The sequence below is a fragment of the Paramisgurnus dabryanus genome, chromosome 1 (assembly GCF_030506205.2).
Source record: "Paramisgurnus dabryanus chromosome 1, PD_genome_1.1, whole genome shotgun sequence".
NCBI classification, from domain to species: domain Eukaryota; kingdom Metazoa; phylum Chordata; class Actinopteri; order Cypriniformes; family Cobitidae; genus Paramisgurnus; species Paramisgurnus dabryanus.
The window spans coordinates 36055009-36075648 of NC_133337.1; the positions used below are offsets into that span (position 1 = coordinate 36055009).

The 20640-nt window shown below is 36.1% G+C and overlaps 1 protein-coding gene across 1 annotated transcript in view; it reads right to left on the reverse strand.

Annotated features, from left to right (window-relative positions):
- Positions 1-3273: 3273 nt before the first annotated feature.
- Positions 3274-20640, reverse strand: part of snd1 (staphylococcal nuclease and tudor domain containing 1) — a 195323-nt gene continuing 177956 nt past the window's right edge. The window contains exons 23-24 of the mRNA XM_065268696.2: positions 9826-9870; positions 3274-4169 (exon numbers count right to left, since the gene is read on the reverse strand). Coding sequence (XP_065124768.1) covers positions 4104-4169; positions 9826-9870 — 111 coding nt within the window. The 3' untranslated portion in view covers positions 3274-4103. The remainder of the gene's footprint in view (positions 4170-9825; positions 9871-20640) is intronic.

The window sequence follows — 20640 nt, forward strand, 5'->3', positions numbered from 1 at the left end:
GTTACTCATGGAAAAGTCACATAACTGCACTGTATCAATATATTCACTCATATTTTAGAGCAGGGTTTGCTTTTTTTATTAAATATATAGATAAGAGGGAAAGGAATAAGGAGAGGTCAATGGTGGACCTGTTTTGATCAACAAGGCTCCAATGTGGACTGCATACTAGCCGATGACCCCTTTCTAGATGTTAATCTGAAAAACATGTCTTTGTTTAACAGATTGTTACAGCTTTCAAATAATATACAGTATAGTACGTCTCATTGATTTCTTATATTATGTGCAGTAAGGTCAATGATGGGTCAGTGATGATGTTAGGCTATTAATGTAAGGTTTTCACACAAAATGGACAGTAAAAGCTCATAAACCCGAAATTAGTTATTTCTTGCAATGTGACTTACAATTAGTTTGTAATAATTTTGAAACACTAAATAAATGCAGCAATGAGGCAGAAATATGAGATTTTAAACTTTATATACTAAACTATCATCACATTATGTATAGTGTGCTGTAATCATATGAGAACAAAGTCTTTTTTCATCAAGTTAATAAATAACTTGGGTTGCCTTAGGTGAGACCAGAGAGATTATGGATCATTAGGGCTGAGAGTACAGAAGCAATGATGGGTTTTGATGTGGGTCATTCAGATAAAACTTTAAACTCAAGTGATTTCTCAAGCAAACCTGAATTCACTCACTGAGGCTTTACTAAGAAACCAGCAAACCGAGTGTTTTAATATTCTAAAATCAAACGTTTTTTTAATATTTGAAGAATTTCATTTTAGCTCCAAAATCCTTTGAGAGAGAGAAAGGAAAGCACTGGCCTTATAAAGTCCAAGGATGTTTTTTCTTACATTTAATAAATATCGTCTTTTCATCGTGTTTCTGTCTAGACAGATGGCAAATATAAAATGCCAGATTCTGCACTGTTCCTTAAAATGCATTAGGCAATAATGTTTGTAGTGTATGGTGAATATACCCATCATGGCAAAAGACCTTTTAGCAGTGAGTATATTCATGTTATACACAGTTAACAATTCACACCGAATAACTACATCAAATATTAGGGACACAAATGAGGAGCTCAGATATAACGATATTGACCGAATGCTCTTGACACGTATTATACATTCATCAAGTACCTTTCATCCAAAAACACAAGTTACTGTAAATGCTATGTCAATTTTTCAACAAAGTCCCCCAAGATGAATGTGAAACGACCATGGATAATATTCAAACTTGGGTCAGTTTTGAGTACTTGGACCTGCATACAACCCCAATATAGCAGTTACATGCATCACAGCGCCTCCTAATGTGTTGTTAAGTTAGTAGTGTTTCTAGTTACATTTTTATCAATTTTGCAACTGTTTACAGTCTTGTATAAAGAATTTTTTTTTTAAGATTAAGAAGTGGAGGTTTTTGCCAAAAAGCTTGCATGGACTTAGAGGGTTTTGCAGCAAATGACAGTTACATACATGGACATTACATTTTTTTGTTGCTTGCGCCATAATACTTAATTCTGTGTAACTGGAACCTGTAGTACACAAACATGGACAATTACACTGCTTCATGTTCAAAGAAAACTATTTGGTTGTTATATTTATTGGTTCTTCCCAACCACAAAAAGCTGGAAGAAATCTGAAAAAAGAAACACCAAAGCTCACCTATTAGGAGGTTAATTACAAATGAACTGACCAAATTGACATTTGTGAAAATAAGACATTTCAATTACTGACTAATAACCTTTTCATTTGCATTAAAGCGAAATAATCGACATAAACATAATAAAAAAATGCTCATTTACAAGAAAACATGTCAGATACACGTTTAACCGAGAGGGTTTTGCATCTAAACTCCTCAAATGTTTTTTCTTTAACCAAAGTCATCCGTTTTTTTTTTTGGTGATACGGTCCCAATTCAAGGTTAACAATTGCCCCAGGGTTCAAAATGAAAGGGTTAAGTCCAGAATTATTATATAATGATAACTCATCCTCTTGTTATGAAACCAAAACAGAGATGTTTTAAAATGTCGTTTTGGATTTTCTGTTTCAAGCTGGAGTGGATTGTAACACCTCAGCATTATGAAATAACTCCATATATGACCCATGCCGTAAATTTCAAGGGTCCAGAAGGCATAAGAACAGGTTTGGAGAAAAATACAACAATAAAATCATTTGATGAAAGTCTTATTTGCACAAATTCTCTGTGCCTGAACTGTGACATTGACATTGTTTGCATAAATTCTCACAATAAAGTCAAGACTCAACGAATAAAACAATGAATTATATATATATATATATATATATATATTTATTTGTTTTTACCAAAACCATTCATACCATCACGGCAATTGGAATAGACAGCATGAGTTGCGTTATTTTATAGCCCTTTTGAAGGTTATAATCAATCCTATTGTAACTAGATAAGCAAGGCTTTCTTACCACAGGGTTGGTTTTTATTTTTGGGTAAACTAACCCTTTAACATTGGCCAAATTAGAGTACAATATAACATAGTTAATCAGTTAATAGTTTCTATAAGTTACACGTTGACTGCCACAGGAACAAGTTATAGATTTTCAATAAAAATAATGGCAAACGGTTCACGGCTAATAAGAAACATTCATCGGCAGTCATTTATTTTTAATGCACCCACTGTTAGTGGGCTTGGCAAACAGTTATATATGCTCCATGGTAATAAACACAGCCAAACAAGTGCTCCTCATTATAGCTATTACTGTATTTACTATGTTAGCATGGCTGTAATGATGTTCTGACCAATCAGCATCCACGATAAGAACTTTATTATGCTTTGTGTCAGGTCCTGATCACTGTCGGGGACTTATTTCTGCAATAACAAACGGCTGCCTATACATTAAGGTAAGGAACATTTAATATTGATTTAACGAATTCATTTTTAAGGAATCCAAACCTTCTGCAAGGAAAACCTGTAAACTTTCGGTTTTAAGATGAGACCAAACTTTCAAATGTCATGAATGTAATGTCACATATGTTATTAAAATACATATTTATATTGTGCAATATTAAACTGTACCTGTCAAAATGATTTGCAACATGTGGTTTACCGTGTGCTATTAGTTTTGAGTGGTTGTTATCTAGGAATAAGAAACATGCAAATGTCACTACTGGCCAATCAGAATCAAGCATTCCAAAGAGCTGTATAATAAATGTCTATAAACACCACAAAACTGCTGTAGATTGACCAAGAGAGAAACTCAACACCACCACATGCTCTTAAAACCAGCCATACAACATGACACTTTGCTCATTTTTATTTATCAGATTTAAATACAATGACAGGCTCTACCTCAGAAGGAAACACATTGAAACACTGTTTCTGTAATAACAGGCAAGAGCATGAAAAAGAAATGATGACCGTTAAGTAAACCTCACAGAGGAGGTCGAGGGAGGTGTCTGCAAGCTTTTCGTTTGCCATAGAAACAGAGAAAACGCACATCCTGTACAAATGTCAAAAATGCCACTGGGCACTAGGATCACATCAGAGACAAAAATACTCCCAGCAAGTTCACTTGATTAGTTTGTCATCTAGCTTTAGCCATGTATATATATTTAAATACATAATCATATCTCTTGACCAAGGACGCGTTTCTCAATAAGCTGTTGAGTTCATGGTTGCTTTATTCATCGCCCTCATATCTTTAAAAGTCAAACCCCAAAACATATCAATCTGATCGGGCAGAAGAGATCTGCTATGGTGGGTTCGACAGCTGGTGATTAGCTAAAAATATACGTTGAAAAAATTATTGGCTATGATGTGAAAATTTAAGATTAAATGACATAGTTGGTCCTATCTGAAGCAGCTACAGGCGGGTTTATCTGTAGCCTGCTTGCTTTCTTTAAAAAAATTGAAAATGAAAAGTAACAAAGTCCTTGGGCGGAAGAGAGGTTATGCATGAGTATTTAAAAAACAAACAAAAACAAAAAAACAATGGAGAGAGGCAAGTGTTTACCATTAGACAAAAATAAGATCATACTGATGTACTGTTTGTTGCAAATTTTTCAAGACTTTTGTGTTTTCTGCAAATCTCTGCATCTTGTCCTCCACAAGGTCTTTGGAATGGCGACCTAACGTCTGAACCCAAATTCATCTGCGTCATCACCACGGAAGTCACCGTAACGCCAAATGTTGAGCTAAAAACAAACCGAAAAAGGAGTCAATTTTAAATTCTTTCAGCATACACAGAATTACACAACAGTTCATTTTGGTGCTGACTCAAAAAAAAAAGAAAACAGCAAGTTTGGTATTTAAATGGCGCTTCACAGTTTACATTGCTTAGTTTGACTGCTGGTCCGTATGTTGCTCTGTGACATGCCATTGTTAATCCTACTTTGGCTTTTTTGAAGCCATTTTTATTAGCGTAGTCACAGACTTAATAAATTGTGTTTTAAGTGTAAGAGAACTATTAAATAAAATAAGTATGACATAAGTATGGATTATTATAATGATGAATGTATGCGCTTTTAGGAATTTTGCCATGTTGTGCCATGAAGATAACACAATGGCATTTTATTGTTAAATCTTTCATGTGTGTTTAACAAAGAAAGTTAGTTGTGTGATAATTTTCATATTTGGGTGAACTATTTTTTCTAAATACTATACATATGTTGAATTTTAAAAAAGGGCCGGACAGATACAACATTTCTGTGCAGATACTTCTATTTGATTACTTAACTCTTTCCCCGCCATTGACGAGATATCTCGTCAATCAAGAGAAAACGCTTCCCCGCCAATGATGAGATTTTCCGTCTTTCCGCAATACCGCTTTTATCCACTAGCGCAACTTTTTAAAACCGGAAGTATTGCCCTATGGCAAGCGGCTGCATGTCCGTGTCTGTTTTAAAGATCGCTCTGAATGGGATCTCTATGAAAAGTCCGTCACAAAAATGGAATTATCTCTGCTTTTTGCTCAAAATGTGGTGTTTTTGCAGAAAGCTGATTACAAAAGAACTACAAAAGGTAGGATGAAACGTTTTTTTTTTTTTTTTTTTTTTTTTGAAAGCAGAGGGTCTGTTCTTTCATTTGGTATATTGTATGTTTATATATTTGAAGAAGAACAGTTTCTGGAAGGCATTACATTTTTGTGAAAATCATTAAAAACGCTGGCGCTGGCTGGCAACTTTTTTTAAAAACGCTGGCGGTGAAAGAGTTAAGAGTCATCTACCGATACTGATAGAAACCGATAGTTTTGCTTTTTACTCATTCTGAAATCCTAAAAATGCACAGTAAGTACAAATTCCAATATTATTGTTATTGTGAGTCTGTGAATTTAAAATAAATCACAAAGAATGAGTTTCCTCCCGTTTTGATTACCATATCTGCCATATCATTGGCTGCTTTTAAACAATCGGCTGATGTCCAACAGTGGGAAAAATAGCTTTTTGTGTAACGATTATAGGCCGATATATCGGTGCATCTCTAATAAACAAATAAAGTGACAGTATTAAGGAGATGTCTAATAGTGGGACAAATTGCTTTTTTGCAGATACCAATTTTAGGCCGATGTATCGGTACATCCCTAATAAAAAACATAGTGACGGCCTTAAAGGGACACTCCACTTTTTTGAAAATATACTCATTTAGATTTTTACCATTTTGAAATCCATTCAGCTGATCTCCGGGGTCTGACGCTACCACTTTTAGCATAGCTTAGCATAATCCATTGAATCTGTTTAGACCATTAGCATCACGCTCAAAATTAACCAAAGAGTTTCGATATTTTTTCTATTTAAAACTTGACTCTTCTGTAGTTACATTGTGTACTAAGACCGATTGAAAATTAAAAGTTGCAATTTTCTAGGCGATTATGGCTAGTAACTAAACTCTCATTCTGGCGTAATAATCAAAGACTTTGCTGATGTAACATGGCTGCAGCAGGCGTAGTGATATTACACAGCACCTGAAAATAGTCCCCTGCTATTGAACGTAAACTAGGGGACTATTTTCTGGCAGTGCGTAATATCACTTTTAAATAGGAAAAATGTTGAAACTCTTTGGTTATTTTTTTCAGGCGCGATACTAATGGTCTAATCAGATTCAATGGATTATGCTAAGCTATGCTAAAAGTTGTACAGCCAGACCTGGAGATCAGCTGACTGGATTCCAAAACGGTAAAAATCAAATGTTTAACTCTAGGGGAGCTGGAAAATGAGCATATTTTCAAAAAAGTAGAGTGTCCCTTAACTCTTTCCCCGCCATTGACGAGATATCTCGTCAATTAAGAGAAAACGCTTCCCCGCCAATGACGAGATTTTCCGTCTTTCCGCAATACCACTATTATCCACCAGGTGGCCTTCCACAACTTTTTAAAACCGGAAGTATTGCCCTATGGCAAGCTGCTGCATGTCCGTGTCTGTTTTAAAGATCGCTCTGAATGGGATCTCTATGAAAAGTCCGTCATAAAAATGGAATTATCTCTGCTTTTTGCTTAAAATATGGTGTTTTTGCAGAAACCTACCCATATTCAAAAGCTGATTGCAAAAGAACCACTAAAGGTAGGATGAAACTTTTTTTTGTTTGAAAGCAGAGGGTCTGTTCTTTCATTTGGTATATTGTATGTTTATATATTTATAGAAGAACATTTTCTGGAAGGCATCAAACTTTGGTGAAAATCATGAAAAACGCTGGCGCTGGCTGGCAACTTTTTTTAAAAACGCTGACGGTGAAAGAGTTAATAGCTTTTTTTGCCGATACAATTATGGGCCGATATACTGGTTTACCCCCCCCCCCCAAATTTGTGACTGTCTGACAGTGAGACTTTTTTGGGGGTGATACCGATTATAGGCCGATATATCTAGGCATCCCTTATATAAAAATTTTGTGCCAGCCTGAAGGAGTGGCAACAAAACTCTGATGAAATGAAAAAAAAGCAGGCCATTAGAAAACCTAAAATTGTCAACAAGCAATGGAAAAATTTCAGCTGTACGACAGCATCGATTAACCATCATTAAATCCCGATAAGCATTTCTGGCCATGTATCTGTGAGACTAAGGCGCAGATGGCCGATGTGTCGACAGACCATTAAAACACGAGCTGGTCTGTAACATCATCACACCTCGGTAATAACGAGGCGAACGGTCGTTTACGCTCCTCTTTAACTACGCTCGCTTCAGATGCACTCATGTATGAAGACTTTACCCATGACAAATTTCAATGCTTTTTGACATTGGTTTTGCCACATAAAGCACTGAATCTAGATTTTGTCCCATTTATGCAATGGTGGATCATTCGAGGTTCAGCAATTCTTAGAGAAGCAGCGAAATCATTCCGTATGCCGCGCGAGGCTTTTCTTCATTTCTGTCATCTGTGAGCGTGTATGCGAGTTCGGTTGTTAACTCAGGAGTGAATCACAGCTAATTAGCGGCTATGATAATTAGCGCTGTAGTTAGCGGGGACATCATCATCAAGCTCTTGGGTTGGCATGGTTCTCTGTTCTGCTTGAGTCTTGTTAAACATCCATTGGCCTGTGATACAGAGTAATGTTTAATCCTAAAGCGTCAGGACAGGACACACAACGTGAAAGGCGATGTTTCAGGTACAGATCTGAGAGCCAGTTCTGAAAACGGAGTATTGACAGTGCCAGCAGTGGCAATAATGACTTCACATGCTTGTCTATTTATCCTACAAGCATTAAGAGAGGAATATTGCAAAGCATTGGATTTAATGACAAGCTGACTGTACATTATTTTGTTTATTATAATGGCTACTTATCAAATAAACACATAAAGAGTCCTGAAATGATTTTATTATGCGTAAAGAAAGAAGTCATGGGGTGTTAAGAGATTAGCACAGCTGTGTCTGGAACAACAATCAATTAAACAGTTTAGCGATCATTACAGAAAATTATTACACTGCTCTCTGTAATGCGATGAAGTCAATCACGGCATGTTTGTACAACAACTGCTAAACTACTGTATATATTTCACCTGCTGTCCTTGACAAGCAATCTTACACACTGTGCTAGTTTAACGTCTCTCATAAATCTCTTTCCGATCACATTATGAAATTTTAATTTCAAGTATTTCATCCGTTTATTTATTTATTTGGTAAAAGTCTGCCTTACGGACGTTTCACACAGTACGCAGCAACCGAGAGTGTTTAGTTCTTTTTCAATAGGAGAACCTGGGGCGGTTACAGAAGTGAAGTGGAGTTGGTCCACACGTGCACCCAAAGTCCTATTCCTTTTCCAGACACAGCTCTTCATGGCAGGCGCTGCCCACTACACCATGGGCTCTGACTGACTGTGCATTAACTCTTTCCGCGACATAGCCTAAAACAAATGTAAGAGCTTTCCGAATTGAAAACAACTTGCACTGACATATCTTAAACTATATCAGTACACTTTGTTTTGCTTCAAAAATGCACACAAGTAATGTTTTTACTAAGGCATGTTTGTTCAAACTAGTTATATTCCAGTGATTCTTGGGAATTTGGATAAAACAGGTTTAAATTTTGAAAAAAGTTAGTTAAATTACAAAATTTGAAGGTATATCATTATTGACCAAGGTCTTGGCTGTTCAGCAATACTGGTGCAACCTCCTCTGTTCGTATTTTTTTCATAAAATACGGTAGGCGTTTTTCCAGTTATTATTCATACAACATTTACTTTAAGCCTAAACAGAAAAAGTAATGATATTTTTATTTAATAAAGATATTTTTGTATTAATAGAGACTATTAATTTAATAACTCAACAGCAATAAAGAAACATATTGTAAGCATATTCATTTAAAACAAATAAAACTCCGTCTGACGGTGGTGACATTGGCCTCATTTTTCCAAAATGTATACCACTCAAGTCAATGGCTTCATACTTAAAACTTTATGTAAATATTTGGTCCAAAAAAATAACAATCCTGAGCACTGTGATGAACAAATATCAAATCATAACTTCCTAAAATACGTAAAACCTGACAGAAAAGACAGAAAACCTGACGGTGGTGACATCTGACGGTGGTGACAAAAACCTAATATAGATAAAAAAAATAGATAAGTTGTTCACATAAGCCATCTTGTTTCCCCTCTGTTGCTAGCTACTTCAGACCTCTTCTTAAAAATGATACATTTATTTCATAATCTACTCTAATATTTTTTTTTTTACAAAGATGACGGTGTTGACATGTTATGGTTGTCACAGTAGCAGTGTCCAAAAATATGAAGAAGTTTAAGAGAAAATAGCAAACATACAGGAGCTTGAGTGATCTTGAAGCATGCAGTAGAGCTGAAGGTTTGAAAATGGGGTCCTCAGGAATGCAGTTGACCCTTTAATTGTCTGATTTTATTGCTTTTTAAAAATATCTGACGGTGGTGACGAATATGTGGGACACATTTTGAGCAATCCCAAATAATAGTAAATATTGTTCAAAACTCACTGTTTGTAGTTTTTAATACATATTACAATGTACTCTTTCATGTGGTAAATATATTATTCAATTCAATTATTACTTTTGGCTTTTTAATCAAGTTGAAATTATTATCTCTTAACCGAGGACAGCTGATTTTGTAGGCAATGGGCCAGCATATAATCATTAAATTAATAAAAAATAAAAATAAACCTATACAATAACCTTACATATGTGCAAAGGACCCCCTGATTATAACCTTGATTCTTTTTCTTCATGAAATTGTTTTAATTTCCAACAGAATTAGCACTTTTCTTAGTGGGACATGTTTTTGCCAAAGTTTCAAGAATCAGTGATTTCCCAATTAAACTAAGTTCTAGTCCTGGTTTAAGCTAATCCCTGCCCGGGAAACCACACATTTAGGTACAAAAAAAAAAGTTAAACACTTACTCTGGCGCTCTTGGCAGATTCCTGGCCATTCAGATACTCGGTCACCTAAAACACAAAAATTGAGCAAAGTTTAGCTTAGCATCTGTAACCTTTGAACAACCTAAACATTAACACGACATTGGCCATCGCCGCATTAAATAAATGACGATATCGGGATGGACATTCCAAAAATGTCCACATCAGTCAATCAATATAAGTGCAGCTTGTTTATATTTTAACAGGCCCTTCTCTTCAGTTCATCTTCTGTACAGTACAATCATTCCCTGATCATCAGAGCCATGTGGTTTGAGAGGATCTATTCAATCATAAGTGAACATGTGGGTGTTTAAAGCCACTAGACGGTCTGTATCTCTCTTTCTCTCTCTCTTTTCTATGCCACACAAATAGCTGCAATCACCGACAGGCCTTTACAACACTAACCATATTGACCGGTTCTGCCCAAGCAAGCATTCGGAGTCACCGGCTGAGGCGTAGATGAGTCAGAGAGCAAACGGCAGAGAGTTTGTCTTAGTTTCCCAATTAGAGGTGCCATTAAGATGGATGGCTTATGAAATATATTTGGGCTTCCATAATAAAAGCACGCTTCCAAGTTCTGGGAATGAGATCACAGCCAAGGATTCAATGCACAGATGTTAAAAACGTAACGTATGCTGTTTTGCGCTTGTGTGTGTGTGTCGGTGTGTTATTTAGAGAGGGTTAATTGGCTGGCTGAAGAGCAGATAATTCTTCAGAGCTTGGAAATGCTGGTGGAGAAACCGGCAGGTACATCTGGACTCCGCAGCTGCAGGCGGCAGAGAAAAGTGCAGCTAACGCAGCCGCCATCCATCAAGCGTCTGACGCACCACGACATGCAACACAGTATTACGAGCTGCATTCACGCAAGCGGGCGCATATATACACATCAGCGGTTTTACACCGTCAACAAAAGGGCCAAAAATGTAAGATTTAGCTTAAAAAACTGTAGATATCAGGGTTGTGTGGTATAATAATAGTAACACGCATGCATGTCCTTTAGATGCATCATCATTTCCACTCTTTCAAGGTCAAAAGAGTGACAGATTTATTTAGCCCAAAGACACTTCTCCTTTGCGTGTCTGCGAGCCATTTCTCGGTCCTCTATTCTTAGACCTCTCTCTCATTTGTGTTCAGGTGGTGGTGGTTTTAGCAAATCTTCAGAGCTTCACCATCTCTTAGTGCAAAATGATGGACAGTGATCAACATAGCAACACTATAATACACAGACGGCCTGAAAATCAAAGCCGCTCACAGACGCGCCTGCAATTATTTTGGAGAGAACAGTTTGGACTTTGATCATCTCAGTATAAAGATTAAACAACAGAAAAAAGCTGGAGTTGAAATGGGTTCTCTGTCCCACATCATCCCGTGTGTTCAATCCACAGGGCAAGGGAACGAAATGGGGTTTTTAGGCAGTGATGCGTATCATTCAGCATGTGTCCCACCCCTGTTTGGCTGTGGTTGTGTTGGCATTTGATACGAGAGGAGCAGAAATATCCCATTCTGACTGAGCTCAGTGCTCACTTCTGCTGGTTAATAGGTAATGGAGTTGTCAAAAGAAAGGTATGATGGGATATGACTGGAGCAGGGGTGGCCAATAAGTGGTTGTGAAATTGCATATGTGCATAACTGACTAGGCTGATTTATACTCCTGTGTCTACTGTTACTCGATGATCTCCAATAATGCAACTATTTGTTGTGTACGCACTGTAAAAGTGCTTTGCTACCTTCAATTTTTAATTACAACCAAAGTCCCTTTAGGGAAGTTGTGCCACTAGATTTATTTATTTTAGTTATGCAAGACTAAAGTCCTATCTACACTGAATAGGAACTTTTTGGTTTAGTAAAATATATTTGATTAACCCTCAAATAGTCATATTAACATTTCTTGAGAACAAGATTTTCACAATTTTACACAATTAATTAATGTACAAAATGAACTGTTTGGGAATAGGAAGTCTCTTTCTTGTATTATTTAACTGTTTTATAGTCACTGCACATAGTCCTAAAAAAGTTTTTTAAAAGCACGTTCAAGTCTGCCAAATAAATACCCATAGTCCCTCCTGCCTGAATATTGTGATTATTTAGGATGTCTAAAAGTAGACATTTAACAAAACTTACTTAAATAGTAAGTTTATCTGACTTGGAAAGCCAAATTAGTTGTATTTCGAATTTAAGGCTTAAATCTACACTGTAAAAAAATCCGTAGAAATTACAATGATATTGCAGCTGGGTTGCCGGTAATTTACCGTAGATTTAAATTTATGTTATTTACTGGCAAGAGTTTTTTCAAAGTTAAATACATTTTAAATATTAACAAGTCTTTATCTTTACAGAATAAAACTATACAATAACAGCCTCATGCAAAGCATTCTGGGAACCAGAAATCATCATCAACCTTTTTTCTGTTTTTTGCTTCAGATTTTGTTTTCCAGAATGTTTTGCTTGATGCTGTTTTTTTAGTTTTACTCTGTAAAGACAAAGACTTGTAAATGTTAAATGTTCATTTAACTTTGAACAAAATGTTACCAGTAAATAACATAAATTTAAATCTACGGTAAATTACCGGCAACCCAGCTGCAATTTCTACTGATTTTTTTTACAGTGTAAATATTTATTAGTGTGCACACACAATGTTAAAATTCCTTGTTGCACTTACATTTTTTAGTTTAATTAACTTGAATTTACATCTCATTTCAACTTTCTTGGCAAGGAAGGAGTTGCAATAAATTATAATGTTTTTATTTTTATTTCTTATTTAATAAATAACTTAAGTTTATTCAACTTTATTTTTTTTTACTTAATAGCAACTACTCATGAGTCAAGACAGTTGAAAAGAATTGTAAATTCAAGTTGATTAAACTTAAAAATGTATGTGCAACACTGTATTTTTACAGTGACTTACTGTATTTGTCTTTGTTCTGTTTTGTATTCAGAGATCCTTCCAAAGTTGCTGATTAAAATCGAAACTAGCAATCATTCTTTATCTCAAAGACGCATTATGATTCTCACGTAGTGTTTGGCTCTCAATTGCATTGTAGATGTTATACCACCGAGGACTGAGAAAATGTCATCTATGTTGGCCTTTCTTTCTAATAACACACTGCATGATATGCACAATTTATTTCAAGTTTCTAAAATAGAACGGAGTGTAGTAGATACGAAAGAATTCATTTAGACCTCTATATGAAGGCCCAGATCACTTTCCATAACAGCTACAAATCTGCTACTCCCACAAGACAATTTCATCTCTTGATACAGAACCGCAATAATAAAAATACTACACCTCCCCTGGGCCTGATCATCTGGACTCTGCAGCTCAATATCAATGAGAGAAAGAGAGAGAGAGAGAGAGAGAGAGAGAGAGAGAGAGAGAGAGAGAGAGAGAGAGAGAACCATGAAAGCATCAATAGCATGAAAGGTTTGTAGAACATCTCCTGCTGTGATTAGACCACCTTTCATTCTTTAATTAACGTCTCCGAGGGAAGGCCATTATACATCAACAACAGTTAGAAGTACAGAGTCGACCTGAAACAGTAAGTCCAGGGCTTAGCCCATTTTAATCAAGTCAATACTCTATGCCTAAGGAGAATGGGGTTTTTATAGAATACAGTTAATCTTACTGAGGATTTGTTCTATGACTGTAACTTTATTTGGTGTGCGCGCTTACAATTGCTTGTAAGACAAATGAATGTCAAACAGTGCTAGGGTCGTTGGAAAACCGGATGGTGAAAGAATTTTCTACTGCATACATTTCAAATCCTAGTGAGCTGACTTACAGTCTAACATAAGCAGCTTTAAAGTAGGCTTCCCACTAAAATAAAAAAATAAAGGGATAGTTCACCCAAAAACTAAAATTTTTTCATTATTTACTCACCCTCATATTGTTACAAACCTGTGTAAATTTCTTTGTTCTGCTGAATACAAAGGAAGATATTTGTAGTAGAAAACAGAAGCACCATTGACTTCCACAGTAGGAAAAATACTACTATGGAAGTCCATGGTGCTCAAAAACATCTCAAAAAGTCTTCTTTTGTGTTCATCAGAACAAAGAAATGTATATAGGTTTATAACAACCCGAGAGTGAGGAAAAGATAAACCAATATTTATTTTTGTGTGCACTATCCCTTTAAGTCCTATAAGTGAACTAAATTCAGTTTGGCATTAAAGAGATAGTTCACCCAAAAACGAAAATTTTGTCATTATTTACTCACCCTCATATTGTTACAAACCTGTCTAAATGTCTTTGTTCTGCTGAATACAAAGGAAGATATTTGCAGTAGAAAACAGAAGCACCATTGACTTCCACAGTAGGAAAAATACTACTATGGAAGTCCATGGTGCTCAAAAACATCTCAAAATATCTTCTTTTGTGTTCATCAGAAATGTATATAGGTTTATAACAACATGAGAGTGAGGAAAAGATGAATCAATATTTACACTGTAAGCAATTGCCGTAAATTTACAGCCAATTTTCAACACTAAAATACTGTTTTCATGTTAAACAGTTTAGTACTGTAATTAGCAATGCATTGTGGGCTGCTTAAATTGGAGCAACAAGACAGAGGCCCTCAACAGTATGTTGATGTTTTAAATTACAGGACAATACAGTATTTTCTCGAAAATGCATGTTGACTGGGGAATTTGGAGCACGGTCAGAAGCAATATTAGTTTTATAAATTGAGGCTAGCCTTTTGCTTTTGGTCAATTTTCTTAAAAAAAAATACAGAAGTTATTTGTCATTAACCCCTGGATGGAATTTCGGGAACCATTATTTGGATTGGAGATTTTCCAGAAGAGGACGTACAATTTAGATGACGTGCTGCACATTCTCAAGTGTTCTTCATCAAATTCATCGGGTCTTGCATCTACAAATGAAACGGTAATTCAAATCTTATTCATATTGCCAAAAATGCTTGATATCAACTGATAGAAGCTTCTCTTGCTAGGGATTTAAACATGTCATTGAACAGTGAGGCTTAGATTTGAATAGCCAAAACAATATTACTTTTGAGTGGTATTTTGTTTAATTTTGGTAAAGTTAGCCGTAGGCTACTTCTGAATTTGAGAAACAACACTTATTAAAAATTTTACTTTAACCAAACCATAGGATTATTTGAACATCGACTATCCAAGATGGTTTTGGTGAGTTTTATTTTGTTTGTGTCGACTTTTAATGAAAAGTGTTTTACAAACAGTTAACAAGAAAATAAAGCTAATTGTAGTTTGGTTAAAGTTGAATAGTCAAGGCTTTGCATTTTTCTTTTTAAACGCCAAATTGGTGTGAAAATATTGTCTTTCTGGACTCTTTGTGAATGCAATGTGTGTACTAGTTTGTGGGAGTACTACTACATATGTAAAAAGAGAGGTGTAAATATTTTTTTGGCTCAAAGGAAGCTGCATGTAAGCTACGTGTGACAACATGGAGTTAAAAAAAAAAATTGTTACCCTTTAAATTTTGAATGTCAAATCTATTTAGAAGTTTGATTGTAGGTACCTCGTTCACGTCTTGGTTACATTCCACCTAGTGTTTACTAATTATTGTCCTTTTTATAAATTTTCTTCTTAAAAATCTTATTATGGTAAGGATAATGTATTTGTTCCCTTCAGGTATCTGCCACTGCAGCTGACGTTGAGACAACTCTCAGTCTTCCTGCAAGTTCTCGCCTGATACCTGGTAATATACATTTAATTTAGAATCATTGATAGACACATTGTATATTTTATCCATTCATCTTGAGTTTACAAATGTTTACACAAGGTAACAAGTATTTCCATGTTGTTAAGTTTCAAGTGCAACAAGGCAAGTCACAATTAAAGGTTGGATGATCACCTTTAAGGGCTCTGAGGGCATCACACCAACATTTGCAATTGGACTTGCTGCTATGTTTGCAACCTACTACATTTTCAGCCTTCAGTATCAAGATGAGACAGCCTGCCCTCTGGAATTCATTCAGAGGTAAACCCCTTCAATCCCTGCCATCATTATATAGATATATACAATTAAATTAATGTGTTTGTATTTTATGCATAAAATGGAATTAGTACTGTACATTTCAAGCCTCAACACCTACACACACACACACACACACACACACACACACACACACACACACACACACACACACACACACACACACACACACACACACAGGGTATAGACTTTATTATAATTCCATTTTATGTCATTAAATCCACTCAATTTGTGCAATGACGAAAGACAAAAAAACAATTAATTGCTTTTGATTTAGGCACTTCATTGATATAAATCAAGAGAGAGGAACAAATGCCAAAATCATCAGACAAGATTGTCTCTAAGAAGAAAGGTGTGATCGTCCAGAAGTCGTCTTCTGCAGTTAAATACACACGTGGCCATGCTACAGAAGAATCTCCTTGACTTTTTAATGGAACTTCATATAGATCGGTGAGTATATAATCTTTCTCTCATTTTTTTGACAGTCTGGCATTGCCACAATTATACTGGTATTTTTAACTTTATAAGCATTTGCTTGGAGTTTATACTTTACATTCGTGATTGTTTAGTTTATTTATGAGTATGGTTGTTTTTTGTTCTTTGACAGTGACAGCACTGGAATAATGCTGCAGAGAGGAACAGCGGCTACTAAAGTGATGATCGTCTCTTCTGGATCCACAAGAACTAAGATGTAAAAACACAAACCTACCTCACAGGACAATTTTAAGAGGTAACCTGCAAGTCTAGCTTGCAGTGGCACATGTGCCTATACGGTTTCATCCTAAATGTTTTTTATGCTTATTATTGATACATCCTGACAAAATGTTCTACTGTACTATAATAGTTTCAAAATGGCCTTAGGTATGTTTTCAAAAAGTAAACTATAGGTTATGCCCTTCACATTTGGTTAGGATTAGGGGCAGTCTCTGACGAGCAATTTAAGAACGTACGTTTATTGCCATAGTCTAAAGCAAGAAACTACTGTTTCTGTTTACTACTAGAAAGCTTTTTCAACATTGTCCAACAGGATTTATTTTCTTTCCTTTTTTGTATTCATGTTGACATTGACATTTCTCTTTGAAATAAAGGTGTTTGATTTGAAAGTTTTTGTTGCTTATTTTGCATAATATTCACAATAATGCATATCTTAAGCAGTTGTCTTTAGCCCTGGGAATTCATTGGGCAAGTTCATGGGAGACTGATATTTTAAATATCAATGATGAAGTTTTAGAGACTAAATTTATGTTATTTCAAAAATGCTGCATATTTCTGTGATTATTTGGAAATTACAATAATATTGTTTAGGTTGTTACTTTAAACCTAAACAATAGAAAAATGCATTTATTTTTTACTGTATTAGACTGTGAAATTATTTAACAGTGTGACTACAGAAGTATTCTGTATTTCTGGTTTACAGACTACTACCGTAAATTAATTTTACATATGAATACTGTAAAAATAACGGTATACTGCTGGCGTCTCTGCTGCCAGCTCTTTACTGTAAATAATATACAGAACAATACAGTTTTTCTGGTTTACAGACTACTACCGTAAAGTCATTTTACGTATAAATACCGTAAAAATAACAGTATCCTGCTGGCGTCTCTGCTGCCAGCTCTTTACTGTTATTTTACAGGGAAATTTTTTACAGTGTATTTTTGTGTGAACTATCCCTTTAAGTCCTATAAGTGAACTAAATTCAGTTTGGCATTAAAGGGATTGTTCAGCCAAAAACATTAAAATAATGTCATTTTAACTCACCCTCAAGTTGATCCAAATCCGTATAAAAATGTATTTGTTCTGCTGTACACAAAGATTGACATTTGTAATCGAGGAGGAAGCAGGAGCACCATTGACTTCCATAGTTGGAAAACAAAATACTACGGAAGTCAATGATGCTCAAAAATTATTTGGTTACAACATCTTCCGAGTTCATCAAAACAAAAAAAGTAGACAGCTCTGTAACTTAAGGGCGAGTAAATGGTGACAAAATGTTCATTTTTGGTTGAACTCTCCCTTTAAAGCCATGAAAATCTAACTTTTTCCAAGTGCTATATTTGGATCCCCAGTGCTTTTATCAACCTAAAAAATATGAATAAGAACAACCCAACTTAGTTTTAGTAGACCATTCTCTGCAAGCATGTGAAAACAAAATAAGTCATTGAAATTATACTCCCCTTGTGATGTCAGAAGGGGATAATACAACCCCTTAATCTGCACTATCTAACCACACCACTGCCATTTAGTACAGAGATCAGCTCATTTGCATATAAAAGGACACACAAAACAACACATTTTTGCAGAAACCTACAAAGTGGCAATTTTAACATGTTATAATAAATTATCTACCTGTATATGGTATTTTGAGCTAAAACGTCACATATGTAGGCTACTCTGGGGACACCAAATATTTATTTGACATCTCAAAAAGTCTTGTGAAATGTCCCCTTTAACATATTGCTAAGCTACCATCAAGACAAAATACATACACATATTGTCACCAAGTATATTTATATTGCATTTAATCTTGCATTGCAATGCATTCTGGAATTGCCTCCTCCACAAAGGAAACATGCAATCAAAGCATCTATTAAGGTATAATGTTCCTGCTTAGTTTTCAGAACAACCTTGCAACTACACTATAGCATTATTACGCTTATTTAAGCTTGATTTAAATAGCTTATGTGCGCTCGCCTCAATGTGCAATCCGCTGCTCACCGATACCATACAGACATCTCATCCAGGACGAGAGATAGCCTGGCACAGGATTCTTACAAATACAAGAAAGAGCAGTGTTTGTCAAACACAGGGAGGGAAATGACACATCGATTTCTGACTAACACACAGCTATCGATCGCGAGAAGTGATGAAGCTCACACGCGCTTATCGAAAGGCAGCGTTATCCACACACAGGTGGAGAGAAAGAGAACCCGAAGGCCTCATCTGTCAAGGCAGACGTTCCCGTATCTGCCTCAGACGATTCCTCTCCCTCTCTCGTTCGCCCGGTACGGATGTTCAAAGACGGACCACAGCGGATTCGACCGAGCTAAGATTTGCTGATAGTGAGAAGGCAGGTGTCAAACATGGCAAATACCCTTCAGAAACCAAAAGGACATACGGAAAAAAACTCCTAGCTCTCTAATACTAATACACGGAGAATTGTGCGTTTAAAAACAATAAAATATCAAAGAGGAGACGTAGCGAGAGAGGTCACAAGTGAGATGATTATGAGCGTTAAAAAGGCAGCGTAAGTAATCACCACGTATTAAGCGTTTAAATCATTGCTCATTTCAGGTTTGATCCACTGCTTTGCCTTTAATTCTGTAGATTATGATTTATCGCACCGCTTTCACCATCATGCAAATACATGCAAATTCACAAACTACGTTCTCCTGCACACACACTACGCAACACCGGAGGCCAAACTGGCAAATAAAAGATGGGAAGGGGAGAGAGGACAGAGAAAAGGCAAAAAAGAGGTGTGCGTGAGTAGGAAAGATAATGAATAAGAAAAAGAGAGGAGACTGAGGGACGAGAAAAATCTTTAGGAAAAAGATAGATATGGCTTGGTGCCATCATGGTGAAAATCACGACATTGACCAAACACAACAGATTAACGCTGTATGAGGACAAGGAACCTGTTAGCAAAATAGAAAATGAAGAAAGAGACGGGATCAGAGACTATTGTTTTAAGGCTTTGTTTGTTAAAGTATACGACATGCAAGTCTCCCGGAAGTCTATAATTCAAGTGTGCTCGACTGAGTGTGTGTGGAAACGTCCGTAAACAGTGCGGGTGTAAACGAGTCATCTGTATCAAAACATTATGATTGGCTCGAAGCTGTCAGCGCGGTCTGACATCGTCCGTTCTAAATGCTGGTAATCTTTATTTTTTGTTCACACATAACGCTTACCGGTAAATTACTGGTTATCTTACAACCTCTCTTACTGGTAAATTGGCAGCACTGATTTATCAGAAAGGTTCTGTTCACAAATAACCTGTAAATTACCAGTAAAGAGTGTACATGTGAAAGGGACTAGCGTTTAAAGGCATGTTTCATTCAATCTACAAAACAAAATGTTTTATAAAAGATTTGAGATATATCCACAGTTACTGGGACAAACTACACATGCGATTACTTTGCTAAGACCCCTGTGAGATGAGGAGAACTGCCTTCATACAGTACATGATGTAAAACGACCTTGGTACCAGATGGCAAAAACGCTTCAGAAAAAGTGAGAAAAGGTCCTGTGTCACTTGTTTGCAGATGCTACTATTTTTATTTCATGTGCGAATTCAGTGACATCAAGACTTTATGTGTGGGTTGTTACATATTTCCAGCTTCTACAGAGACATACAGATGATCAAACAACAAGCTGGAATCTCTGTATAAACATAATGAAGGAGCACAGTTTGTAAGGTATTAAGAGTCTTTCCTCCAGCTGCAAGCAAATGAACGGGATTTAAAGTTAGCTGAACTAAATCTCAGATACAGCTTAGGAAATGAATAAATTAACCTCTGATAAAAATAGCGCCTAACGCTATAACTTCACGTCCTGTGCAGGTTGCAGTATGTTTGTGTGGCCTGACACCACAGTCAAAAATGAAGGGCGTGAGTTTTAAAAATGTTAAGAGAGCGAGAGGGATGGAGGAAGCTTTAACAAGGGCAGAATGAATGGCCAGGGCTTCATAATTGTAGAAAATGGCCGGCGTCAGAGTTCCTGCTGTGAGCTCAGTGCCGAACTGCTGTTGAAACAGTGAGGCGCATTGCAGGGCATATAGATTATAACATCCCAGACAGAAGTAATGCAGCTCTTCTGCTAAACCA